The 27,161-nt window shown below is 42.2% G+C and overlaps 2 protein-coding genes across 3 annotated transcripts; one reads left to right on the forward strand and one right to left on the reverse strand.

Annotated features, from left to right (window-relative positions):
* On the reverse strand, positions 1-25,626 carry LOC121199443 (prolyl endopeptidase). 2 transcript variants are annotated; one of them, XM_041064132.1, is made up of 18 exons: positions 25,539-25,626; positions 21,167-21,289; positions 17,174-17,233; positions 14,854-15,104; positions 12,819-12,896; positions 6,532-6,606; positions 5,914-6,047; positions 5,569-5,699; positions 4,766-4,975; positions 4,309-4,430; positions 4,092-4,197; positions 3,741-3,932; positions 3,399-3,596; positions 2,924-3,027; positions 2,070-2,301; positions 1,618-1,749; positions 1,329-1,485; positions 1-963 (listed from the first exon to the last, which is right to left on the reverse strand). In XM_041064132.1, the coding sequence occupies exons 4-18, from the start codon at positions 14,875-14,877 to the stop codon at positions 669-671; spliced, it is 2,190 nt and encodes a 729-aa protein (XP_040920066.1). In that variant the 5' UTR covers positions 14,878-15,104; positions 17,174-17,233; positions 21,167-21,289; positions 25,539-25,626; the 3' UTR covers positions 1-668. The 2 variants fall into 2 exon arrangements, with proteins under 2 accessions (XP_040920066.1, XP_040920065.1); XM_041064131.1 differs by lacking the exons at positions 12,819-12,896; positions 14,854-15,104; positions 17,174-17,233; positions 21,167-21,289; positions 25,539-25,626 and adding an exon at positions 6,948-7,125 and having other exon boundaries at positions 2-963.
* On the forward strand, positions 18,374-27,094 carry prdm1c (PR domain containing 1c, with ZNF domain). Its single transcript, XM_041064134.1, has 7 exons — positions 18,374-18,476; positions 19,996-20,259; positions 21,724-21,843; positions 22,868-23,120; positions 24,464-25,461; positions 25,552-25,680; positions 25,890-27,094. The coding sequence occupies exons 1-7, from the start codon at positions 18,450-18,452 to the stop codon at positions 26,445-26,447; spliced, it is 2,349 nt and encodes a 782-aa protein (XP_040920068.1). The 5' UTR covers positions 18,374-18,449; the 3' UTR covers positions 26,448-27,094.
* Positions 27,095-27,161: the final 67 nt, after the last annotated feature.

Consider the following 27,161-nt stretch of genomic DNA (forward strand, 5'->3'; position numbering starts at 1 on the left):
CAAAGAATAAATGGGCAGGGTTAAATCACTGTTTAAAAAGTTGTTTATTGTAGCTGTGGCATTGTGTTCTGTTCCCTTTAAAAGGTAAACAATCAGCACATGTCAAGAGGTAGAAATCATTATCAGTCTGAAAGGATTGTGGGGGCCTGACATTTAAACACACACGCACACACACACACAATGCTAGGTGTTTTTGCAAGTTTCTGCACTCATATCCACAGCAATACTGTCAACTATCAGTATCATCATTTGCACAATACCGTCTCATCAGAATTGTGCAAGCTGAGATCATTCAACATCCACCAGCCTTTCCATTCTGTGCACAAAGGAAAAATAAATAATATGCATCATGATGGAGCACCCAGGGGACACAGAAACAATCTTCAAATAAACTTTTGCCACTATGACCTCATGACTGTAACAGCTGATTGGCTGATTACTGTAAAAATGAAAGTGCCCCTTCCCTTTACTCACCTATCACTGGTAATGTAGTCATTCTGAGTTTGAGCAGGACTACAAACATGGCCAACAGCACAGGGTATGTTGTAAAAAGATGCGGTTATGGTGGCTGGGTAAACATGAGTTATCTTGTACTAAGTATTGGTGTAAAGATGATTTGAGTGACAGAAGAAAACAAAACAAAAAAAAAACAAATGAATATACACAGGTTATTTGATCCAAGAGATGCTGAGACAGCGAGCGATAAAAGCGTAGGTGTCAGCCACCTCTTGGATGACCTTACTGGTGGGCTTGCCAGCACCGTGGCCAGACTTTGTGTCCACAAGGATGAATAGGGGGTTTGTCTGCTTGGAGCTGCGGCCTACAATGTGCTGCAGGGTGGCGATATATTTGAGAGAGTGGAGGGGCACCACCCTGTCATCATGATCCCCTGTCAGCAGGAGTACTGCAGGGTACTGGACCCCGTTGCCCTCTGGGATGCGGATGTTATGAAGCGGGGAGTATCTGGGGCACAGGAGAAGCAGGAGGTTTAGGGGGACCAAACATTAGCACAAGCATCGGAAACAGAAACAGCCTGTATGTTAGTTAAAGGTAATACCAATCATTCTAATCATCACATAATGTGCAGTTTACATTAAAAAGAAATATATACCAAATTTTATACCAAATTCATGGCTCTAACTTAAATAATCAAAATAAACATTATGCAGATAGCTGTGGGAATAGCATATAAAATTCATTTTCTTTTGGGCTGACAATCAGGCCATGTTGATGACAACTAAATTTCCACTCATGAACGAGTAAGGTTATCATATGAATTCAACATACTGTTTTTATAAACACATATGGCTTGCTCAGAGAGCACCTACTTGATGAGCCACTCAAACTGCTCTTTGTTTTCTGAGCATCCGAAATCTGTGGTCCAGGCGTGGCCGATGGTGAACTTGTGGAATTTCAGCATGTCCATGACGCCTACCTGAGCTACAGCACAGCCAAACAGCTCAGGCCGCTGGTTCACACAGGCCGCTGAGAAAGAAGAAACACACAGTCGGATACGCCAGGGACTGATAACTGTGCAGCTGAAGTGAAAACTGCTGGAGGCTTCCATTTGAAAAGGGCGCCTTGTTAATGCTGATCTTCAGCCAGCAGCGTACATACCTACAAGCAGACCGCCGTTGGAGCCTCCATTTATAGTCAGCTTGGAAGGAGAAGTGTATCCTTCCTTGATGAGATATTCAGCTGCACACTGGAAGTCTGTGAAGCAGTTCTGCTTGCTGCCCAACATGCCAGCTGGAAGAGGAAAAACACAAGTATGTACACAAACTCTTTGAGCTTCTGAATTTTTTTTCCTGCTAGCACAGAAACTTACACACCAGCTGCGGCATGCTGTAGCCTGACTGAAAGAGAGGCAAGTTTAAAAAAAAACAAAAAAAACAAAAAACAAAACCTGCATCAGCATCACTTAATTCATCATGTTTATCCTATTACACGGTTCACTTCTTTTGAATGACAAAACCACATTGACCCAGGGCAAACAAGACATGCTTCCCGTAACTGCAGCTTATTTGCATGATCAGATTTATAACAGCGTGTCATGTGATTCCCCTCACCTTTGTGCCAGGTCTCCCCGTACTCTCCTCCCCCTCTGATGTTGGCAACAGCAAGCACTCCTCCCAGATGTCTGACAAAGATGAGGCGGGAGACGCTGTAGCTCGGTGTGATGGAGATGTTAAAGCCTCCGTAGCCGTATAGAAAACCTGGATGGGAACCGTCCAATTTGATGCCCTTCTTGTGAACAATAAACATGGGGATTTGAGTGCCATCCTTGGAGGGATAGAAGATCTGGCAAAAAACATGGAGACAGGCGATCAAGACTGGAAACAGAGCCAGGAATTGTTCAAGGACAATAAAGCTATTCTTGAATCTTCATCTGTTCTTGCAGAAAAAAGCTGTCATAAAATTCTGTCCTCAGTGCTTTGATTATTTTCACATTTACAATGTTTTTTTTTGTGCTCATAATCCTCAGTAGGAATAAAACAATAAATTTGATACTGAGACAGTCTATGAATGCCATATTAAAAATCTGTTTGGACAGCAATGAGTTGAGAAATATGACTTTTGCCAGTTTTAAAAGTGCCTCCAGTCATGCTTCAACAGATTGAGAAGGATTTGTTCTGGTCCAGCACGCATCTCAGCTGTTTTTTGTTTTTTTTTTTTCCTCATGACAACTTGATTAATATCTATCGTATGTCGTCAGTACTTGAGCTTCTGAAATGGGTCAAAGTTGACTTTCATGAACAACCTGATGCAAATGTTTTCCTGAAAAGCCTCTAGGACAGTTGAGGAATGTTCTTTAGTTAACAGGAGAAGAACATAAAGGGCATCTTGCCAGAATTTGAGGGAATTGTGTGTTCAAATACAACAAAATGCTGAAATGTCAAAAATCAGCCAATATTCTAGTTACCTGGGTGGTCTGATAGTCAGAGGGATTGAATCCTTTGACAGTGACCTCTCTGAAGATGTGGGGCTGCAGCGGCTCCTTGGTCAGGTCACAGTGGTAAATGATGGCTGGATGGAAAAAAGGAAACTATTACTTAACTTATTCTAGTATTTCTAAATCACTTTGACCTCGTGCGGGGAAATAATTTTTCACAATTTATTTCTGAACATACAATGTGTAACGTAGAAAACAAACAAAATGCACTGAGCACTGCAGCAAGATACAATAATACAAATTTCAAAGCACACTTAATCCCACAGTCTTAGTATTTTATGTGATTGATTAATAGCAATTTTTGCAGTTCTTTGTCACCATTTCCTCAAGCATTACACTGGGCATTTGCAATCTCTTTAAGCAAATTTTGCAACACTCTAAGCTCTTAGTCTCAAAATGATTTTCTTTTATCAGTAAATACACTGTGCATTGTGCGAACTAGTACCTGGAGAGAGGAAAGAGGTGAAATAGTAGAAGATCTCAGAGTCCCGCTTCCGTCCCGTGAAGCCCACCACTGAGCCGACATCCAGAGGGAAGGTCCTCAGCTCCTCCCCTGTGCTCAGACGGTACATTTTCAACACATTCTTCACGTCGTGGAGGAAACACACAAACAGGTAACTGGAGTATGTACAGGTGGCAAATACTGTGGGTGAGATAAGACAAAGGAAAGACAGCAGGTATGAAGTTAAACTTTGAATCTCAGACAAAAATCTTTTTTTTTGTTTTATCTTTTTTACAATGAATCGTTTATATTTTAACAAAACAGCTCAGTGTTGCAGCAGCTAACCAATAACATCCTTGTCATGTTGAGGGATGAGCTCTTTCCAGTTGCTCTGAGCAGGTGAGGCAAAGTCGATGTTGATGAGGCGATAACATGGGGCGTCTAGGTTGGTCTTGAACGTGAACAATGTGCCCTCGTTGGTCACGTACTCGTATTCAGCGTCAAAGTTATCTATTAGTTTCACCCATGGCAAAAGTCCTAAACATAAAGAGACATATATTTTTAATCCTATAAGTGCTTAACACGAACAATAACATGCAAACCAAAGCTATATTTGTAGTATAGTTGTCAAAATTTTAGTTCAAGGATTAAAGTCTAAAATATAAAAGGCCTAACAGGTAAACATGTAAAACGCACCTGTAATTCCCTGAGGAGTGGTCTTAAGGTCACAGTACCACAGTCTGTTGACTGGATCACAACCTTCCCTGATGGACAAAAGTACATATCGCCCATCATCTGATACCTGCAGAGCACAGTTAGTCACTAAAACGTATCTGAAAATCAATAAAGACATATAAAGGCTCTTTGTTACTTTTTTTTTTTTTTTTAAAGCACAATAACCTTTCAGGCATACCTCAGCTCCACTCATCCACTTGGGGTGGTCAGGGAACTCAGCGCACAGCACATCCTCAGACTGCGGAGTCCCCAGAACATGGAAGTATAGCTTCTGGTGGAGGTTGGTGGAGGTTTCAGTGCCTGGCGGAGACAACACAGTTTAGTTTCATCACTGCCCCCCAGTGGTGAAAAAAAAAGTTTGATAAGAGAGGTGAAGTGGGTGGGTGTGGATTATAGAAAGAACACTGATAAATCAAATGAGACCAGAGGATGACAAAGCCATGTATCTGTCATACTGGAAAAAAAGGGGCTGTTGAAAAAACATGGGGCAGAAAAAGCAAATCAAAAGAGGATCTATTTTATCTTTGGTCTGAAAAGTATTGAGGTTTACCAGTCAGCTCATTTTTTTTTCTTTTTTATATATTCTGCGTAATAGTTACGACAGCAACAGCAAGGCGTAGTCAATAATATCTCACCATCACTCTTGCCCTCCTGGTCAGGGTAGGAGTTGTAGAAAAGTCCCTTCCCATCGTGGGTCCAGGACATACAGCTAAACTTGACTCGCTCCAGGCGGTCCTCTAGAGGTATGGCACCTTCAACCCGCAGGAACCTGATCTCCACCCAGTCAGACCCACTGGCACTGGTGCCATATGCCAGGTACTCCCCATCTTCAGAGAATGCATAGCCTTAGAAAAGAGGAACACAACAAAATATCAGCAAAGACAACAAGGAAGTCAACATTCTTTATCTAGCTGTCAGAGTGGGTGCTAGAAAAAAACACAGTACAAGTTCATTTTCAGTCTTAGATAGATAGATAGATAGATAGATAGATATACTTTATTCATCCCTCAGAGGGAAATTGTTATGTTACAGCAGCAAGTAAAAAAAAAAAGTCACAAAAAGAAAGGAAAGGACAAGTTGACAGCTAACTGGCAGCACTTAGCAACTCTACAAAATGCATAGCAAAATATAAAGACATAAAGAGTGAATATATATATATGAAAAGAAAAATAACAATAACAACAACAACAACAACAATAATAATAAAAAGTAGAATAAAACAAAAACAAATAAAATAAAAACAGGGAGGAGAATAATATGCACAATAATATATACAATGTTGTAGAAATATAACCCGTCAGGTGTGCAGTGTGTACATTTATAATAGATAAATAGTTAGAACCATGGTTCTCTAATGGTGATATGTACAGTTGTGCAGCAGTGCATAGTTATGTACACATAAGATACATATACACATTCATATACCTCGCAGTCTTACCTCGCAGGGCAACTGTCCCATCATCAGAAAATGTGTTAGGATCTAAGAACACTGTGGGCTCAGCATCCAGGCTCTCCTGCACATACATCACACTCTGGTTCTGGAGCCCCGTGTTGTAGAAGTGGAAGTACCTGAAAATAAGGGGTAAAATCATTCATGTGAAAAGGAAGTTTAAAGATTTGTGCTCCTAGAAACACTAATCTGGGAAATAAATTAATTTTGACACAAGGCCAACTGGGTTCATAAAAGCAAACCAGGATTTTCATTAATGCTTTGATGTCAGATGCCATGACTTTAAAATGTTGATAAAGTACTGAAACATGATTCTGCTATGCACTGCCTCACCTGCTCCCCCTCTTGAATGGACAGCTATACTTGGGGTAGTCGTACAGCTCTGTCATGCGCTCCTTGAACAAGTCTCGCACCTCACAGCGCTCCAAAAAGGGCAACGTCAGCTGGTTCTGAGCGCTGACAAACGCCTTTCGAAAGAAGACACAATACCAACACACAGACGTTTTACACATTAACATACCCTGAGGTCAGTTCCGAGAAACAGACGTACCGATTTATCCGAGTACCTCTGCTGAGTAAGACCAGAACAGCTGTTTTTACATCATGTTTCACACTAGAAGGGGTTCCGATTCCGGTTTTACTCAGCAAAGTTATCCAGATCACTCAGCACACCGGCTTCTTGGAAGCGCCTGGCGATATCACCAAAACATTAGGCTGGCAGTGGCTATGAGTGGCACATCCTCATGCACTTCAGTTTATGTTTGTCCTCATGAGTAGTAGCATAAAACAGCCAGCTCCAATATATTTGAAAACACAAAGACATAAAACAACTATAAAACAAAACTACATCTACACCACTCTATTTTAAATGTGGACTATGGCTATGTGTCTATGGCTAAATGTGGCAGGAAGTAATTCATGGGTGTGATTTCAAAGGAGATTAAGATTTACCTGTGTCTTTTCACTGTCTGGGTCCTCCAGCCAGCTGTACGGGTCTGGTACTTTGTAGCCATGATAGTCATCCAGCTGACACAGGAGAGACAGAGATGACAGAAGTTAAAATGTGAACTAGCTAGGTGTGGCGTCCAAAAACAGAGTTGTGCTACCAAGCTGGCACGTCCAGTCTGACTGGCTACGTTAACCGAATAGCAAAGAAAATGTTAGCTAATTAGCTTAATAAGGGATTTGTAGTGAGTTGTTGTTTGTAATGTAGTGAGCCTGTTCATGCATTTGTCAACAAAGTCGGTCTGGACTGCCAGACCTGGCTAAGCTAACTAGCATGCTAACAAAAGCAGACGCTCGTTTCAATGAATGAAAAAGTGTGATGATTCAGCATCCCGGCTAGTCGGCTAGCCACATTTACTTACAACTGCCTCGTCACGGTAAGCCTGTGGATACTGAAAGGCCATTTTGGAGGTCGGTTTTCGGGAACTGCGTAACAAAAAAAGCTGCCTCAGGGAGTGAAATAGTGGTTTTGAAATGACACTCGGGACCCTGGCAAACATCAACTTAAGGCGCTGAAGCTTTTTTTTTTTTGCAGCGAGGACGACCTGCTCACACTCAGTCAACGAGCGCTTCGAAGAGAATAACTGGTTTGCTGAAGGAGTAGCCCCAGTTTTATAGCGCCCTCTATTTGAAAGCGAGTGAATTGCTTGAAAGCAGGCTGAATAATGACGAGCAGTTCGCGTCGGCTAAGCACATGAACTGTGTGGGTATAAGTTCACCAAGCTTTTTTTTTATGACTTTAATGAACATAATTCAAAATTTTAACGTGATTACTTGTGATGAGCAATAAAGCAATACATTGTGCTCTCGCATTCTCCAGTTAATATACACGCAGGCTTGCTGTAAAGCAGTTTGCTGATTGCCACAGATTTATAAAATAAAATGGTAAATGAAAGAATCTATGACTAATTAAGCATCTGTTTAACATGGTGTTGTTGCATTTTACATACTGTTGCTGTGAGCAGGATACTTAGTACGCTGTACTTCAGCACACTCAACATGATCCAGCATCAACCCTCAAACAGTTGACGGATCACCTGTAACAATGGCCCTGTTATTAAAAAAAAAAAAAAAAAAAAAAAAAAAATCTAACCATGCATTAAATCATGAAGTTGTAAATAGTGACCTTGCACCTCTAGTTAAAGGTTAGCTGAGTCCACTGTGAATCTCTGTCAACTCTATTATCTAACCTTCACTCTTCTCTCTTTCTGCTCATCATTCACCCCTTCTTCCTTCCTCTTTTTACTCAATCAATCCTAGTTTGACTATCATTATCACCTACTCTTACACAATGACTGAGCATGAAATATGGCAGACTTAAGTGGCACATAACTTGGGGAAGTGAATGATTCATTTTAAGACATGAATTTATTCAAAAATTGATATATGGCAAATTTGGACTTTATTTGGTTTCATTTTGTCTCCATCTATAAATGGAGAAACGTGTTTCCAGTTACGGTCTGTGTTATTGAATGGTTAGGTACACAGCCTATCTTGTTTCACGTGTTGCATTATTCTCTTCTGTGATGCCGCATTGTGACTGTATGTCATTCTACAGCTATGCAGACAAGAGTCTTGAGACAGGTTTAATTACACAGCAGTGTTTCAGTTGAAAAGGAAATGCATTGTTTGGATACCGCCGCTGATCGAGCAGTCAGATGTCTTCCAGGAGATTCCAAAATGTTGTTACTTTCAGATTTGGCTTGAAGCCTGTCAGAGCTGTCACGCCACTGAGCCAGATTTTAGAGGAAGTTGAGGAGGAGAACTAGCTGCATCCTCTCATGGGTGAATGCACAGTGAAAGTGGAGAACAAGAGAAGCTGAGTGCAGGCGGAGGAAAATCAAGAAATGATTCACCCACATTGTGTTTTCCTCTTTGAAAAAAAAAACAAAAAACAAAACGTAATTGTAGTTGGGTTGTGTTAGTGTAGGTTTCATTGCTGATCTCAGGTCACTGGAATGAGAGATCAGGTCTCTCTTGATAAACTTTTGGTATCGGAAATGTTTGTGGGAGTATGTTTTGGTTCAAAGGATGATCTCTGCCTCCCCCTCTCCCCAACTCCATTCTTCTTCTCTTCCTTATGTTGGAGTCAGGAATACCCCTCTATGCAAGGGGGATCTCTTCCTGTTTTCCTATGTCAGGCTCAGATATGGGTCACAGAACTATTGTCCCCTGACGCCGCTGTTTCCCTAACAAACTGGGGAGGGAAAAACACTGACAGTTTGAAAGAGCATGTTTGAGCTTGCATTGAAATATGGACTTTTTATGCTCATAGAGTGGGTGGGTTTGTGCATTTCTGTGTTTTTAACAGAGACTTAGGGTGGGCTGGAGGTGTCCATGCATGAATTAGACCGCCTCCTCCTGTTTTCCTCCATTGTCCAAAGTCAACAGTGATCTGTCCCCCGTAGTCGGAAGCACCTGTCTCTTTTTCTGTGGACAAAGAAGGATGACCACCTGTTGTGTTTCACTGCACAGGGTTACTACAAGGTTAACCCATTCATAAATCTCCATGGCTTCCCTCCAAGCAGCTCCTGTGATGCAGTGCCTTTAGTGAGAGGTGTTCTTTTTTGTTTGTTTTCCATCCAATTAAAGAATAAAACGGAAAGGAAGCTGCAGATCGTGCCAATCACTGATGAGATGAGTAAACACAACGTTAAAACTCTATCATCATGAGATAGGATAAACCAGTTTAACATACCAAGATGAAACAATATGCCCTGTGTTCCAATCAACAGCCTCTTGCCACATGCATAGAGATTTCAGTTGTAGAAAGCTGACGTCTGTTCACGTATCTTGTGTGATTGTGTTTGGAAAAGAAACAATGATAAGTTGCCAGCTTATTATGATAGTAATCAGACTTTTGCAACAAGGAAGTTTCTAAATACTTTCACTTCTGGTTTCATTGCTCAGACTCACACAGGACTGTTAGTCCTTTCAGAGGTCAGCAACAGGTTGACTTACACTTTTGATTATTATTGCTTTACTTTTTGTGAAGTTTTTAAGAGTTAGGCCTGTTCAAAATGTAAAAGTTAGTTATATGCCTGTTCTGTACATACGACACCTGTTGGTGGTCCAAGGCTCTGTACTTTGTTCCGGTTTTTATGGTAACTCCCTTTTAAACCACACATATATCGCAGTGTTGGCCAGTCAGTCCACCATTTGTGATTTTGAGAGAAATGTATCAACAACTATTGGACTCCCATGAAACATTTTCTTGGTGAACTGTTTTATCATCAGATAGGAATGTTTTATCATCAGAAAGAATGTTCCTGTACACTGGGTTACAGTGTGGACACAAGCCAACTTGCCCTGTGCTGTTTAATGTGGCAATTTCTTACAGAGATACACATCAATATGAATTAAACTGAATTTACTTATTTCATTAATGTTATCATCTTCAATAAGGGACGCCCACGTTCCTTTAATGTCTCAGCTGAAATCTACTGTCACAGTCGAGTCACAGTCACTCAACTTAATAATAGTAGTCAAAGGGATCCCGACGCGACAAAACAATACAAAGGCAATAATAAAGACGCTTTTAAATACAGAGATCACAGGGGACAGCTTCCTGCCTGTTTCTCTCATTCGACTGTCATTAGCCTGGGCTGGGATAACAGTCTCTGCTCTGTCCTGCCATGTGTGTGATGTGGCAGAGGGTCAGTCCAACCTGTCCCCTCAGATGTCCTCAGACAACAGGATGTTATTGAGGATCCAGTCAAGGAAATTACAGCATGCACGGAAGATGGATGTGATTGGTGCACAAATGATAGGAAATGCTAAATGCATTTGTCACCGTGTGTGTACAGTATGTCGTAAAGTTTGTTCTTGTTTGAGGCTGGGCCAGTTTCACTGATGCCTGGGTTAAGGCAAAATACAGTGACTAATATCATGTGTTGATTACTGACAAAAGAGCAACAATGAACTTTTATTTGAGCTGTGAAAACAAATCCAGTGTTGTCTACTGGTGATATCACTTCTGTCTGTTTCAGAATGACAGCGATGCCACATCTAATAAGCTTCTGTCAGTCTCTTTTCAGACATACAGTCATGATTTCTTTCAGCAGAAAAAAGCATATAAAAGGAGCCACAATAAGACAGAGTCAATCAGCCTGAGGAGAAGCAAAGTTTGCCATTGTTTGCACTGATCATGCTGAAAAGGGAAAGAGAGCACTCAGATTACTCAAAGCCAACTTGGTGAGAGATCCAAAGATAAAAGGACAGTTTTACAAAAACACAACTTTCAGGTGTAGAGTCTTTGATTGCTTGTGCACGCACCGTGGTGTTTTTACATAGACAGCAAACAACTGGTAAGTAATGAAAAGAAAAGCTGATGTCACAGTCTGAAAATAGATCTTTCTGTCAAAGCAATTTGTGTCTCTATTCTGGAACCGTGTCTTCCTCCCTCCTCAAACTTGTCAGGGCACTCTTCCCACTTCAGTCCAATCTCAAGTCTTGCCAAAGTTTGACAGTCACATTTCTAGACAGAGACACTATCATCACAGCCATCTGCAGATACTTTCTTGTCCCAATTAGTTAGGCAAGAGCATGCTAAGTGAGAGAACAAAGCTGAGATCTAATGACTGCAGATCTTTGACTGTAGTTGCAGAAACAGTTTGTCACTGAGATGAGGTCCGGACTGACTGGAGAAACAGGGCTGGAATAACACAAGTTTCCCCTTGTCATTACACAAACACACACCACCAATGTGTGTCCATCATCTCTACACATCTCCTCTCTTCATGTCCTTTTCTCTGTTTTGTCTTTGAACCTCACCTGCTTTGTTTTGTGGGTTGGTTAAAAAAAAAAAAAAGAGGAGGAAGCGAGGGGGAGAAAATGAACGTATCGCTTGCGTGCAGACGGATATTACCCTTTTAAAAGCAAAACAAATATGTGTGTGTGCGTGCCCTGTAATTTTGCTGTTGACATGTGCACTTACAGTGGGGATCTGGGACCCTGGTAATGACTGGGGCAGGTAACACTGGAGACAGGTGGAGGACAGTGCTGTCTGACTGGTCCTAAAAGTCAGAGAGTGTGTGTCTCTATGTGAGCGTCAGCGCAGACTGAGACGTGTACACAGACACAGTGGCACCTGGTGATGTCACTGATGTTGTCACCGCGTGGCAGTAAAGTTCCCCTTTTTATAATGGACACCATTCCTTTATTGTCATCTCAGACCATTTGAGCACACTGCAATGCGTCCTTTACTGCAGTTGCTCAATCAGGAAATGACAGTATTGCACCACATGGATAGTAAAATGAAACTTCTGGCCCAGCACATATCTAAGTCTTTGGCCTGAGTCTGACCCATGTACAGTCACTGAGGAAGTAGCATCTGAAAATCATGCTGTACAGACTTAATACTGGACCAAAAGGGAAAAAAAGCATGAGATTTATTTCGCTGTCTGTTGTGATCAACACACGGCCCATGACTGCAAAAAGTATATAAGTAAAAACAGTTTGACATTTTGGGAAATACACTATTCAGTTTCTTGCAGAGAGTTAGATGAAAAGACTGATACCATTCTTTATTTGTTGATTAAACATGAAGCTGCAGCCAGGAGAGGGGCCAGATTATCTTCGTATAAAGATTGGAAACAGGGGAAAACAGCTAACCCGGCCCTGTCCAAAGGTTAAAAAAATCTGCTAGCTGTGTTTTTTTTCAGATATGAGATTTGTATCAGTCTTTTAATCTCACTCTCTCAGAAACCAATTAAATGGATTTCCCATTTTCTTTTAAGCATCTTAAATACTCATAGAGAGAGTGTGTGTGTGTGTCTGTGTGAAGTTTACACCCAGTCTACATGATTCTGATAGCATTTTTATCAATGAAAACAGCATGACTGATGCAGTCGTGCTGTTTTGTTGACCAGGTCTTTCTTGATTTCTTGGTTTGATAAAGGTTTATTAAAAAACAGAATAACATTTTTGTCCACTTGGCTGTTAATAATTAAACATCTATTAAGGTGAGGTCCATGTTAGTATCAGTTACTGCAGCGTAAGGGATGGGTGACTCACACAAGACAAGAAGGCACACAGTTAGGAATGTGCCAGTATGAATGTGCATATACATGTGGATATTGCATTAGCTCATACGGGCTGACAGTTGGTGTTCCTGTATGTCTTCAGGATATCAGAGAGGTGTGTGTGTATGATAGACAGAGAGAGAAAGAGAAAGAGAGAGTTAGGGGAAACTCTACCCCGTGCCAAAGTGTGACAGCATGGATCAGGTTCACCTCTGTTTGTTCAGTAGCCATCCAGAAATATGGCAGGAATCTGAGAACGCAGGCAACCCAGGGCTGACTGTGCTGCTCCTGAGAGACAGATATGAGAGACAGACACACAGATACATTTACATATATTTACAAAGTCATTATGCTCAAAAGTACCATTTTCTTCAGTTGGACATCTTAAACTCTGCAGGACATGTAAGGGAGAATGTGTTTTTTGTGTGAGTAAGTGTGTCTGTAAGTTTGTGTGCATCCTTCCCGGATGACGGGTCCCACTGTTGATCATTATTACTGTCTGCCTTAATAATCAAGAGGAAGACAAAACAATGTGAGGAGCTTTTTAATACAGTCAGGTGTGGCTCCTGGGGGTCTGACACTTCCTCTGCTGCACAGCGGCCCACCTTAAGAAAACCTGAGAAAACCTCAGTACTTTTTTATTTAAAATCCTGAAACTCCAAATTATTTGAAGAAAGCTGAGCTAGTAAAAATGCAGAAAGCCAAATAATGTATGTGTTTCAAGAGCACTAATTATATGGCTTCTTTGCAGTGTGGAGTCTGTCCAGTGTTTACTGAAGGTCAGTTAAAAGGAATACCAGACAGTTGGAGCAGACATAAATTACAACGGTATTAGTAATCTGTTGGGTATGGTTGATAAATAGGCTTGATAGGACTGTGGGAAAAAGGAAACACTTTGCTCGAAACTAAATGTTCAGAAAGGATGTTTTTTTGCAGTATGACGAAATCAAGGGTCAACTACAGTGGGCTGAGTTCTCAGGCAGGACAGTAGTTCCACTTGGTAACCATCGGTTTACAGTGGTTCTTAGTGGAGCACTGTTTTAGTTCTTGTGTTTTTTTAATGCCTGAGCATGAGTTTAGTTGTATGTGTGCATAGAATTATTCACTTAAACATATTCTAATAGCTAATAGCATACTGTACACATAAGATTCAGCATCTGTAGCTGCATTTGAAGGTGAGAGTCCCTCATTTCAGCGAGTCAGAAATCAAACAGAATTTAATACATTAAAATTAAGCCCACACTGTTACTCTCAAACATGTTTTCAATCAGTGATGGTGGCTGACATTTTGTTTTGAAAGATCAAATGTCCATCCAGGATGAGAAAGTGTTTTCCATTCAGGGAAAGCTTTGGAGCTGATCCCAGAGTGCCCAGTGGAAGAACTTAACCACTTTGTGCCACATATGGTTAAAAACTGTGTGGATGTCACAGCACATGAAACACAGGTCATCAGCACTGACATCAAAACACACAAAAACTCAAAATTTTAAGGCAGCAAACTTCAATAAAATTATGAGTTAGGCTATTTACCTCAATGTCCCGAGTTTAGGCTTTGAGTTAATCCATCTTAGAATATGTATGTTAATTTATTAGAAGTTAGAGTAGCATATTATTTTACATGATCACAACTCAGAGTTTTTACTCTCTTACTATTATTTATGCCAAAGAATAAATGTTGAAGTTTTTAGAGCGCACATATGGCAATTAAAAGAAAAAATCATAATATCTAATATAAAACAATGAATTAAAGAAACAAACAACATCAGCTGTGTTTGAGCACCAAACCAAAACCAGTCACAACGCTGACTGACAAGGGTCAAAACCATTAACCGAGAGTCAGTGGTTGGTCGGAGAAAGATCAAAGAGGCCAAAGACAACCTCTGTTACTGAAGTTCTGTACTTAGGCTATGTGATGACAAGTTTGCTATCTCCATGACAAGTGAAAAAAACTCCATCCACTAAGGAATACCATGTGAGTTGAATGCTCCAGAAAAAAAAAAACCCAAATGCAATGTGCATTTGTCTGGGGCATGGCTCTTAAACATGGCTTCCACAGTACGCGTAGAGCAAAAACATACATAGGATGCTAAAAACAATTTTTTTCATTGTGTGGTTGTCACATACTTTTGTATCAAGCAGAACTGGTTATGTAAAAAGAATTCAAGCAAGCAAACAAACAAACAAAAAAAAAACTAAGCAAACCATGCACGTTCATGTGTGTATAGAGGCACGCATTCGCACTTACTTTATTGTCAGTGTGGAACATCATCTGTCAATGACAAGTTACAGACGTCTGCACTGTGGGTCAGCTGAGTACAGTGATAGCATTTGCTCCTCATCTCTGTGGGTGGTTTCGTCAGGATTTGAAAAGACATCTGTTGTGAAGTGCAGTAGCATTCCTCTTAGCCCTGAAGCCACCATAATAACCCTTGGCCTGTCAGCAGGAGATCATCATGGTGGCAGTGGCGCAGTGCTGACATTTATTCACATTCACACCTGAAATGGAGGGGAGGCAGAAAAAGATGGAGAAAGACAAGTTGCGTTACTGTTTTTCTTTTCAAAACATATTCATAGAGTCCGTATTGCTCCTGTCAAGTCAGTAAAGCATATCTGACCTCTGTCGAACCATCAAAGATCGAAAGGTGATTTCTCAACCACAAGTTGAACAGAGTGCAGGGTAATGCACGGTAAAGGAAATCACTTAAAGTAACATGAAATGGATGGGGAGGTTGACGAGGCTGACAGGCTGATAACAGCACAGCACGGCAGGGAAAAAGTGAGTGTGACATTGGTGAGAGTAGCGGGGCTGCGACAGCAAGTTAGCTGTGGTAGAATGCGAAATATTTCTCCTTGAGTCGGCCATAAAACTTTAACAAAGGCAGAGGTGGAGGCTGCGTCAAACATGTCCGCAGTAATGGGTTATAAAATGGGCTTAGTCTCAGCCATCTCTGCCTAAGATCATTGTCCTCATCCTTGGGGAGGTGACAGGGAAGGAGTGGTTGCCTTTAGTCCCCTTGCGAGAAATGACCCTAGGCAGGTACAGACTCATGGAAATTACAGAGCTAAAACCACCTATGTCATTTACAGAGGCCCCAAAGGCACTCTTAGCCTGTGTACAAGCAGCTCTCTGTAGCTAAAACATTCACTGATTACTGCTTTCCAGGTACTCTACCATGAAAATGCAAATTTTCTTTTCCTTAAAAGTTACTGTAAGATGGTCAGTCTCACTTACCTCTACTGCCTAGCAATAGATACTAAACATCTTTTTTCTAGAAACAAGCTTCACATTTCTCTGAATAATCCCCAGGACACACTATCAATGTTTTTCTTAGGGGCTACTTTTTTGCTGATTAACCAAAGTAACCAGGCTCTTGGTTCAGTTTTTCAATGCTGCGAGCACCACAGGAAATTAAGTTTACCTTCATGGTGCTGCAGTGGAGGCAGAAATCTCAGAGACAGATCTCACAAAACCTGGCCAAATAAAACCTGAACTGTTTGTATGGCTGGATGCCAGTAGGAATGAGCCTAAATGGATTAAATTACCGCTTTAAAGTGAGACCGTGCAGCATTTATAAGAAGAAATAACAAATATGTATTCAAATGTTTTTCTTGCCACAGCCTTACTTGGTGTGGTACGACTAGTGGCAAGTGGCTAATGTTAGCTAAAGTTAGATAGACGTTGTGTAATTTACATTACTGACTCAGTTCACTGACACTTCTCAATGTCTCAACGTCAGTGCCAGTGTCAGTGTCAGTCAGTGAACTTGTTCTTCTTGTCCTACATACATTTAAATCACACTTTGTTACACTACTTTTTGGCCTTTCTTTTTCTCCAGAAGCCTGCTCATCATCCTGTCATTCTAAGAATGTCATGTCAAAAATCATGTAGTACAAACCAACATCCAATTAACCACAGAGGTATGCCCACGCCCCACAAAAAATCCACCCACACATAACAAAGTTCAGAGTGCAATCTGTGCACAGAGGCCTCTCCACCACTCATACAAAAAGTCCATGTCCTTTTGTGAATTACTCACACTGCATGTATGGCTAAAAGATGTAGTGGTGAGAAGGCTGAGATAGAGAGGCGTTAGAGAGGAAGAGGAGGCGGTGGAGGAGAGGAAACTGAATGCTGAATAGAAGGGTGATGAATGAAATGACTGAAGGCAAAGAGAAAGAGCGAAACAGTGACAGAGAAGTGGATTTTAAATTACATGGTGGCTCATGTCAGCAGCCATAATTAGTAGCTTGGTCAGGTGTGGTGAGTGGGACAGGAAGCATGAAAAGAAGGACAAAACACCACAGAAAAGAAAGAGAGTCTGTGAGGCACAGAGTCTGCCTGACTGTGCAATATGAACTACCCCAAAGTGGAGAAAGTGAATGAGAACAGTGTGCATGGCAAATACACCAGTGAGTGGAAATAAGCTTGCATAAGACACTCATAAAAGGCTGTTGTTCACAGTATGTCGCGTGTCAAGCGTGTGGCTGATGAGTTTGAAAATTCATACAATTCTTAAGCTGGCTGGCAGCCTGTCAAGTGGAAGCCAGGCTGCAGATAAACTTACAGCATAACACAAGTATCTGCATATTCTGGATCTCCTCCCACTGTGTAGTGCAGAAATCTCCTGAAAGAACAAATACATGATGGATAAAATCTTCCTGCATGCACCAGAAAACTGTTCCATTCGACTGTCTTTCTCCATCTCAGCTTATACATTTCAGTTTGTCTAAACTTCAGAATACAAAGGTTCAAGTAATGGTGCGGCTTTGTGTTTTGATATAAAATTATTTTTGAATTTGATTATTTTTGGAATAGATATTTCCAACAAACACCATGATAAGTAAAAAGCACAATAACAGCCTATTTCAATGTAAGAATGCTGCAGCAAGTGATCAGTTCATCATTTAGTTGATGGAAAGAAAATGAAACTGCAACTACTTTGATAAAGTTCTTGATTACTTCATTTCTATGATAGATTAAATTTATCAAGTAATCATTCCAAGTAAGAATTTTGGTGAGTTTCATGCAATTGTATCTCATCTCTTGGCTTCCTATAGCTCAGAATCAACAAGTATCTGTATCACTGAGTCAACGCTAATTTGCAGGGTAGGAATATTTCAGTCTGCAGCTGTTGCTGTGATGAAGAGCAGGATATTAAATTTCCTCATATTCAAGAAGTTTCACTTTGCCATCCGGGTTAAAGTCATTCTTCTGAGCCGCAGAATACACAAGAAGTGACAAGATCTCCTGTGACACATTAAAAGCTTAAAATGAACTGAACTCACTTCACACTACACATGCACAAAAATGATCTCATTTCCTCTGTGTCGTGTCCTTGACTTCCAAACACAACACAGGTATGCCTTCTTTTCACCTGAAGACAGAGTGGGCGACTGTCAGAAAATGAAGATGTATTTGTCTGATCCGGACATAGCTGTGTGACAGCCAGTGCCCCCCTCTCCCCGAAGAAATCCTCACTCCCTGAGGCAAAAGTGTGACACACACATTCACACAAACACACACACAAACACTCTCCAAGGAGGAGTCATGGGGCAAAGGGGAGGAGGGAGAGGGAGCATGAGAGGAAAAGGGAGTGTATCTATCTCTCTCTCTCTCTCTCTCTCTCTCTCAAACACACACACCTTCCCTCCTCCCGTGTAAGAAGCAAGAGAAAGAGTCACACATTCGAGTGTTCAGTTGCGCAGTCAGTCACACACAGGTACACAGGATACTGAGGTTGGGTGAGAGACTGAGAGATTGAGGAGGATAAGAGACAGAAAACAGTGACTGGTTGCTCACAGACACTCAAGCTTTCAAGGAGGGCACAGACAGCCTGCCCTATGTGTGGCTCCTCTCAAGGCTTCACAGTAAGTGTGCAACATCCTTTTAAAATCATATTACTGATACTAATGTAGGTTAGAGATTGTGCTAATTACTCTAGACTATTTACCAGTAAGGACTGGGGTTTGATTCTCTCATTGATCAAATTATTTATCAATTTCTTTATTGCATTGCAACTGTGTTACATGAAATGTAATGTCCATCTAAGGGAAAGAGCGCTTTCTAGAGTCAGCCTCTTACATGTTGTCGTGCAAGCCACAGCTGTGCGCCTTTGACTCATGTCTTGATTTTCAGAATATATTTTCTGCTGTGTCACTGGGTTTGATGGTTTCGGAGTGACTTTTTAGACTTGTGACATTCATTCTGAGTCAGCTGTGGTGAAAAATAGGGTGAAAAATAGGGTGAAACATCGTTCATAAATCTCATCTCTCTGTACTTATATTTGCATTTCTTTTTTCACCCTAAGAATGAGCTGACACATGTTGTTGTCGCACATGAGACACTGCTGCATATGTTTATGTCAAGATTGCTGTGACTTTTAAAAAGATTTCTGATTAACTAACACAACTGCAAAAACATCAAAACTGGAATGGCAGTCTTTCCATTTAGGCTAACTGACTAAACATTTGTTTGTATATAGCTGTTCAAGGTTTAGGTTTTTGAGTTGAGTTTCGTCTCTCTTCAGGAGGGGAACATAAGTCACATGAGTGCTTACCAAATATCAAACACAGAACTTATCTGTCACTATCTCAGTGGCAAACTGATGAAGCTTAAAAGGAAGAAGTTCTCAAAAGCCATATCTGGGCATTGTCTTTTAATCACACGTCTTCTCTCTTCCTCTCTTTCACGCTTCCCTTTTTCACCATCTCATCCTATCAGTCAGGGTGCTGATTTTGTCAAGAAAGAGAAACCTGACATCAGGCTTCATGAGAAAGGAGGGTGAGAGACAGTAAGCAACAGACAGACTGTAAGAGAAAGACACTTAAGACCTGGCTGAGAGCCAAGTCCCAGTCAAAGGAAGTCTGGTCGATTCACTGAGAGCACTGGCTTCCTTGTGAAAGTGGTCCTGCTCCGGGGCTGACATGCACAGGAACCTCGCTTATAGCCCAGGGGCTGTGGTTTGGAGAGTCACAGGATGTATGGGACAGTGGGGGCAACGGGGCAGCAAACATGAAGGTTCCACTTTGAAGTTTGTTTGTCCGGTAGTAGCAATTGATGGGAAAGTTACATACTTTGCCAATTCTCCTCCTCCTTAACATCCCCAACTTGTTGCTGCCTCTCCTGTGTCACACCTCATTCTCAGGAATCTAATTTTAGCTCCATTCAAAACTTGACTTCCCTTGATACTTCAGCTGTTGTTTGTATTCTCTGTGTTTTTTTCCCCTTAAATTGTAACATAAAAGCAAAAGGTAAAAGGGAAAAGGTGTCTTTGGTTAACAATTAGATGCCACTCCCACAGCAAGAACTCCTGTGTTTTTCAGAGATATGGGATGACGGGCATTTGATAACATATTTCCCTACTGTATGTCTTTATCTTTTCTGCAGGCCTCCTCCTCCTCCGCTCAGTGCACCACAGCCATGTTAACCTCAGAAAGGTCACCACAAAGCACAGGGGTAGTCACTGCAACGATGACAGAGACACAGGATGTAGACATGACATCATGGAGCGAGGCAGACTTTGAGGAGAAGTGCACCTATATTGTGAAGGACCAGCCTCTGGACCAAGAGTCCGAAAGCCACGGGAGGACACGAGCTGAGAGATCCTTACCCAGAAACCTGGCCCTAAAACGCAGCCACAACTCAGCAGAGGTATGCAGCAAAGCAGACTCCTCTCTTAGTGTAGTTATTACCATCCTTTGTTTAGAACCATGGGAGAAAAATGATGCAGAAAACAATAATAACAATAACAAAATATAGGTAATATGTCTAAATGGTATGTGAGCATGTACTGTAGCTGTTTTATGTTTTGTGTCACTGCCGACTCCTTGCGTCACTCCAGCTTCCTTCCATGCACTCATCCATCCTCAGGCGGGAAGTACTTGACATGTTGTTGTCTAATTTCAGCCTTTCCTCTCTGCTATGTATGTGTTGAGGCGAAGACAGGGACAATAGCCAAGCCCCTCAGCACACTGCCTGAGGTCTCTATGATTAGGAGCTACCTTAAAATCTCAACCCCTTTGTCCCAGCACACAATTACACTGTAAAGCAAAGCTCAGGTGCTGGGATCCACCTTATGGATAACACTGGGAATGATCTACCAGATTAAGTGTGTGGCAGTAACAGTGGAGGTTGTTTTATGTTGAACTGGACAGACAAGGAAATCAGATGAGAGTGGCAAATGTGTGATAAAAGAGAACCCCAGTGTGGACTATTCATGAAAAGGAAAGAGTTTCCTTATGCAAGATTAGGGTTGAGTCTCTGTAGATGAAAGATGGAAGTCAAGTGAGATCAGAGGAAGCAGCCCAGGCGTCTGCAGAAGAATACCTGCACTACCACTTGACCTTCTACTAAGGTCTGTCTGGAGTCTGGTAAACACCAAAGAACAGGATAGGTTACTGCAATCTATGACACAAGGGCACCTCAAATGGAGCTGTCAGACAAAGTCAGCGAAAGCAGGGTTAAAACTAGCAGAACAAACTAGAGATAAACTGTACCGCTACACATGTAGTATAAGTAATGCCAGTATTGCTCCAAGATAAAAGAGAGAATACATTACCATTGCTTTAGGGTGATTTGAACACAGAGCTGTAGGTGCAGTTGACTGGTCGGGGTGTGCCCATGATACATTATCCTCTCTTTCCCACCCTGGAGGCTGGAGACAGAGGGGTGAGTTTCACACCTGCAGGTTGCAGAACAAGAGTAGTGGTGAAATTTTAATATGGTAGAGAAACCAAAGATAACTCAGGTGATTGGCTTATGAAATATTCAGCATGTGAAGGAAGGAACACATACTGTCACAGCCCTGCAAAATTCTCATTTTGTCATGACAGGCAATAAATGATAATAAGAGCTAATTGCTTGATTGCTTGTTTCCTTTTTCTGGAGACAGTCATTCTCAAGGCACAATTTTCCGGTGAACTGACCTGATCCTTTTTGTTAATTACCAAGAAACAGGCTTGGGGATGGAGGGACAGATAAGGAGGACTGTATTCCCAAGAATCTCATCCCTCTAATTATGTTTTTCAACTCAGAGTGCATCCGGCTGCTTGCTCGGGCCTCCAATTTGTGAACTACGCTGTTGTTTGATGATTTCATGTCCCCTTTGTTGAACAGGTGCTTGGGGTGACCAGTAAGGAGCTGATTCCCAAGGGGACACGTTTTGGCCCTCTGGTGGGAGAAAGCTACACCAACGAAATACTGCAGACAGATGCTGACAGGAAGTACTTCTGGAGGGTAAGCGTGCTGTATGTGAGTCTCTGGATTTGTGCACATGCATGTGAAATTCATCTGTTTGTGTTTCAAAACCGTTCGCCCTCTGTATCTCCATCTGGAGATGCTGCTGTGGCTGTGGTGGGGCACGAGTCGACGGCTGTGGTCAAAGTTTGACATCCTGTGAAAGTATGACTCTCTGCAACGCTTATGTATCTTTAAATGTCACTTGATTAAATGGGTTTTTACAAGTGCATGGAGAGTATAAATTTGTTTGCCAGTTCTCTCTTTGTGTCTGAGGTCACACAGACAGCTGTTTGGTTTCAGTGACGCAGCAGTTCTCCTCTATCTCCGCTTCTCTCGGCAGTGGTATCACTGCCAGTAAACACCATACACATGTCCGCGCTTCTCCAGACTCACAAACTCTCACACTGACTAAGCAAGGAAGTGGCTTTTGAGCCTGAGAACTGTTATGTTACAAATCAGTAGCATCAGGACATCTTCCATTACACTCAGGCGCCTGTGTAATTCTACAGTTTAGAGTCAGCAACCTTAAAATCATGCAACCCCAACCAAAACTTGCAGCAGCCATAACACAGACAATCTGTTAACATTACAGCCATGACTCAAGTGACAGCACAGCTTCAAAGTGCAGATAGTACAAAGAGCACTTTTGTAGCCCTAAAAAGAAAGAGGGAAAACTCTTTAAATGAGCTAAATTTAAATTGCTTTTGAAAAAGGTCAGCAATCACTCAAGCAATGATGGCTGGTGAGAGAAGTAGTGAGCGACATAGTATACCCAATACTACAATCCAGTCATACAGAGAAATTCGTGCTCAGTGTTGCTTTCGTAACACTAGGTGACTTGTATGCCACAAAGACAGCCTGCACGTATCTCAGCTGAAAGAACAAACAGTATTTACCATAAAGGCATCAGGAAACCTGTGACATCATGGTTTCAGATTCAGAGCATGTCACAGGGTCGATTTTTCATCATCAACTGAATCATCTCTCATCTCGTTATCTCCCTGGCTCTCTTGCACTGTAGGTCTTCTCAGAGGGGCACTTACACCACATCCTGGATGGTTTGAATGAGGAGCGGAGCAACTGGATGCGCTACGTCAACCCAGCCTGTTCTGTGGAAGAGCAGAACCTAGTTGCATGCCAGAGTGGTTTGGAAATCTACTTCTACACCATCAAACCACTTCAGCTGGGCCAGGAGCTGCTGGTGTGGTACTGTCCTGAATTCGCCCAGCGCTGTAACTATCCGCCCCTGGGTCAACTGGCTATCGACAGTATTGGTAAGTGTGTATGTAGCAGAAGCATCTGTTCAGGAAGGTGTAAGGAGTGAGTGTTGCTGCAGTTAACAGAAACCATCGCTGTGCCTACGCTTTGAGACATATCTGGTGTGTCATTGTGGAGTAAGGCTTCCAATCAAAGCACCGACTGACTGACAAACTCTTTGTGTGGGTGTTTAAGAAGTTACTCAGTCACACCCACAGCCCCTTTTGTTCAAACAGTTCACAAAGGAGAGTAGAGCCCTGAAAGCAGAGAGGACCTGTCTCCAGGTGTAGCCATAGTACCTGGGTAAGATGAGACTAATTTCAGGACTTTAGGCAATGTTTCAGTTTCCCTTTTTTTTTTTAACTCCACATAGAAACACAGCTGGCAGCTCATTCACAAACAAAACATTTGGTGTCCATTCACAAAGAGTGCACATGCTAGCAGAGGGGCCACATGCACAGCAGCAAAATACTCATTTACACGTATGCTTGCACACATGCTCACACACAAGAGGCTGCCTGAGGTGCTGACAGCATTCTGGCACGAGTTGGTTTATTTATTTGGTTCTCAAGGAGGAAGAGAGGTAGGAAGCGCTCCAGTGACTACTTGAACTTCCTGACAAGGCAACCTGCTGACAGATTGATATCTCACTAAGTGTTGCTGTTTGTTTGCTGAGAGCTGGCCTCTCAGAGGGGGAAGGGTAACACAGAGGAGCACACAGTAGATAAGGGTTGCTCTGTGCAGGCTGATGTTAATTGTGTTTGAGAGTAGGTGAAACGTACTTGGGTTCATCTTTGTCTATTCTGAGTAAGTGTCCCCTCGTGACTTCCTGGGTATGAAATAGAGGGAATAGTTCATATGAAATATATATTTGGCTCCATTTTGTAAACATGAACTGTGTGTAGAATTCAGTGGAAAATGAACATTGATGAATATGAATGAAAAGTTGTTTCTTATCCTGTGTATATCCCATCCTGAGACAGAAAATACACTTACAACTGACCAGCCCACTAATGCACTGACTCTTGTCCTCCATGCTATCTGTATCCTGATCAGACGCCTATTGTTTCACTTCTGGTGTCCTGTTTCATAGGGTGCCAGGAAGAAGTCTGGGAGACAGGCACATACACCTGATAAAAACACACATCTTTATCTTCTAATCTTTAAAGCATAATGCAACAGGTTGGACAAGAGTAGGTACCTTTGAAAGTAAAGATAGATGGTGATTTCAGCAAGGCACACGTACACGATCATGTCACTGTCATGCGTGTATGTGTCAGTTGAATGACGATACTGTTACGCCCACAGTATATCTAAAAATGATTTCTGTTTCTGATGTAATTGTTTATTTGTCTCACAGAACAGAGTCAAGTTCAGGAGAAGGGAACGGGGAAACGAGGTCACAGCGTCTCGGAAATCCTTCGAGACGAGCCCTCCAGATCCAAACGTCTGGACAGCTCTTTGCCTCAGACCAACATCTCAGCAGTTCTTCCCTTGTGTCCTCGTGTTGTCTACCCAGTTCAGCCCAACTCAGAATCTATCCATGGCCATAGATATATACCTCTGCCACCCCTGCCACCCTGCAGCCCTCCAGCTGCCAAAAGACCAGCTCTAAGTCATCCCGTCCCCTCTATTTTGCACTTCAGCCTTCAGCACAGTCAAGGTCCTGTTATAGCCAAACCTTTCGAAGAGCCCTCTGTGCCTGATCGAGTTCACCCTGCTCTGAGGCCTGCTCCATATTATCTGCCTCACTACTCACTTGGCCTTAACAGCATTCTACCTCATTCATACCCTTTCTACAGTGATCGACTGAAGCCTCATCTAACACTGTCTTTCAACAACTATGCAAACCTCCTCCATCCTCTAGCCAACAGACACAAAGACTTGACACTTGCACTATCCAGTACCAAACAAGACCTCATTCTTTCACCAACCAGTGAACACAGAGACAAAAAGGACCTCATATCCAGCAGGACAAACTACCTCAGGATTCCCTCAGATGAACTCAGAGATTTCAAACACTCTCCTCCCAGCAATATCCACGCAGACCTCACTCTACCTGCCACATCCAGTGCCTCATCCATGGTGACCTCACTCAGCGAAGCATTGCCCTCTCTTGCACCCAGAGGATGCTCACCACCAGTGGCCATGGGTGCCTCCTCATACTGCCTCCCTTCCAAACCCACCTCTGCTACTAAGAGCGACAATGAGGATGCAATTGACCTCAGGAAGACAAAACGAGGAGGGCAGATCATTGGCTACAAGACTTTGTCTTACCCGCTTAGCAGGCAGAATGGAAAGATCCGCTATGAATGCAATGTCTGCGGAAAGGTCTTTGGGCAACTGTCCAACCTCAAGGTTAGTTCCTCTTCATCGTATTAAAGAAAGTAGTTCAGCAAAATGAACCATCGACCACGTAAATACTCATCTCTGACATGCATTCCTCAGGTCCATCTGCGTGTACACAGCGGAGAGCGTCCCTTCAGGTGTCAGACCTGCAGCAAGAACTTCACTCAGCTGGCCCACCTGCAGAAACACTACCTGGTTCACACAGGAGAGAAACCACATGAATGCAAGGTATCTATATTTGTGAAAAAACTATATTTTGGGATATACATTTATTGGCTAAAATATATGTAAATATATTCACCCCCCCCCAAAAAAAAATCATACCTAGACGTTTTAACATTCACAACAAAGGAGACATAATTATTGATTTAATATTCATAAATCATCCTCAAAGTTCAAAGTTCTAAGATTTTTCTTCTCTTTCTGTTTTGACACAGGTGTGCCATAAACGATTCAGTAGCACTAGTAACTTGAAGACCCACCAGAGGCTACACTCAGGTGAGAGGCCTTACCAGTGCAAGGTCTGCCCAGCCCGCTTTACTCAATTTGTCCACCTAAAGCTCCACAAACGCCTCCACACCGGGGAACGACCTCATCGGTGTCCCCACTGCCCCTGTGCCTATCTCCACTACTGCAGCCTCCAAGTGCACCTCCAAGGCTTCTGTCCCCTCTCCCCCTCGGCCTCCCACAGACACTCGCCAGAGGAGCTACACCATGTCAACTCGGAGATCGAGAGGTTTGACATGAGCGAGGCGGCAGACCAGCTTGAAGCCATGGCTGCGGAGGCCGAGATGGACAAAGGGAATGTTATCAACCTAATACAGAAGATAGAGACTCACGCCTCGGGCCACCAGGATGGTACCAGAGGGGAGACTGAGCTGAGCATCTACAAATCAGCAAAGGAGTTTTCCGGTGTTCAGCTGCATCATGGCAGCCCTCTACCTCTGCATCCAACCAGCATCAAGCTGGAGTCAAGCTGCATGTCAGAGCCCTAAGACAGCCTTGCTAATCCAGCCATATAATCCTTACAGGTCAACTCAGCAGCTGTCCGTTACAGCCCTATTTGAAGTAAAGCCTTATCTCAGTCATGGATTGCCTAGCCTATTCTCTACAGAGACTGTAGCGTGTGAAGAATCAAAACTTTACCAGCATGGCCTGCAACCAGTGACTTGATTGAGTTGATGCATACATCTTTCTTAATTTATTCTGTTGCTAATATGAAACAAAAATGTATAACAACACAGATTTGCGACATTTTCTGTAAGTAGTTTTGTATCTCTAGAACATCTTAATCAAACAACTAAACATGATTATACATAAACAAAATTTGTTTTTACTTGCAGTTTCACTGTGTGAAGACTGAGCGTTTCTGTTTTTTGTATGTGTGCGTATTTATGTCTACCAATTAAAGTGACAATTCCTGCACAGGTATGGCTATGCAGTGTAAGTGAGCTAAAAATTTTAGGTGATTATATAGAGGAAACCTCAGCTGTTTGCATGTTTGCATGTAGTGTATATATACTTGCCTTTGTGTGAGTGCGCTGTGCTGATGTGGGGAGTTGGTGACGTGGATAAACATCCTGTTATGATTCTTAGAATACTCTGAGCCAGCCAGTCTAAGTGTCAACCTTTAATCCTGGAAAAAAATCTAAATACAACACACCACAAAATTACCTTCAGTATCAGCAAGATCCATCTGATAATTTTGT

Source organism: Toxotes jaculatrix, chromosome 19 (assembly GCF_017976425.1).
Source record: "Toxotes jaculatrix isolate fToxJac2 chromosome 19, fToxJac2.pri, whole genome shotgun sequence".
NCBI lineage: Eukaryota > Metazoa > Chordata > Actinopteri > Toxotidae > Toxotes > Toxotes jaculatrix.

Excerpts from the sequence above, each read along its gene's own strand:
- prdm1c (XM_041064134.1), top strand. The coding sequence starts at position 18,450 with ATGTGTGGCTCCTCTCAAGGCTTCACA. Across the intron at positions 18,477-19,995 it reads GCTCCTCTCAAGGCTTCACA|GCCTCCTCCTCCTCCGCTCA; the intron begins GTAAGTGTGCAA and ends TCTTTTCTGCAG. Across the intron at positions 21,844-22,867 it reads ACAGGAAGTACTTCTGGAGG|GTCTTCTCAGAGGGGCACTT; the intron begins GTAAGCGTGCTG and ends CTTGCACTGTAG.
- LOC121199443 (XM_041064131.1), bottom strand. The coding sequence starts at position 7,085 with ATGTTTGCCAGGGTCCCGAGTGTCATTTCAAAACCACTATTTCACTCC. Across the intron at positions 5,700-5,913 it reads CCATTCAAGAGGGGGAGCAG|GTACTTCCACTTCTACAACA; the intron begins GTGAGGCAGTGC and ends CCTTATTTTCAG. Across the intron at positions 4,431-4,765 it reads CCAGGAGGGCAAGAGTGATG|GCACTGAAACCTCCACCAAC; the intron begins GTGAGATATTAT and ends TGTCTCCGCCAG.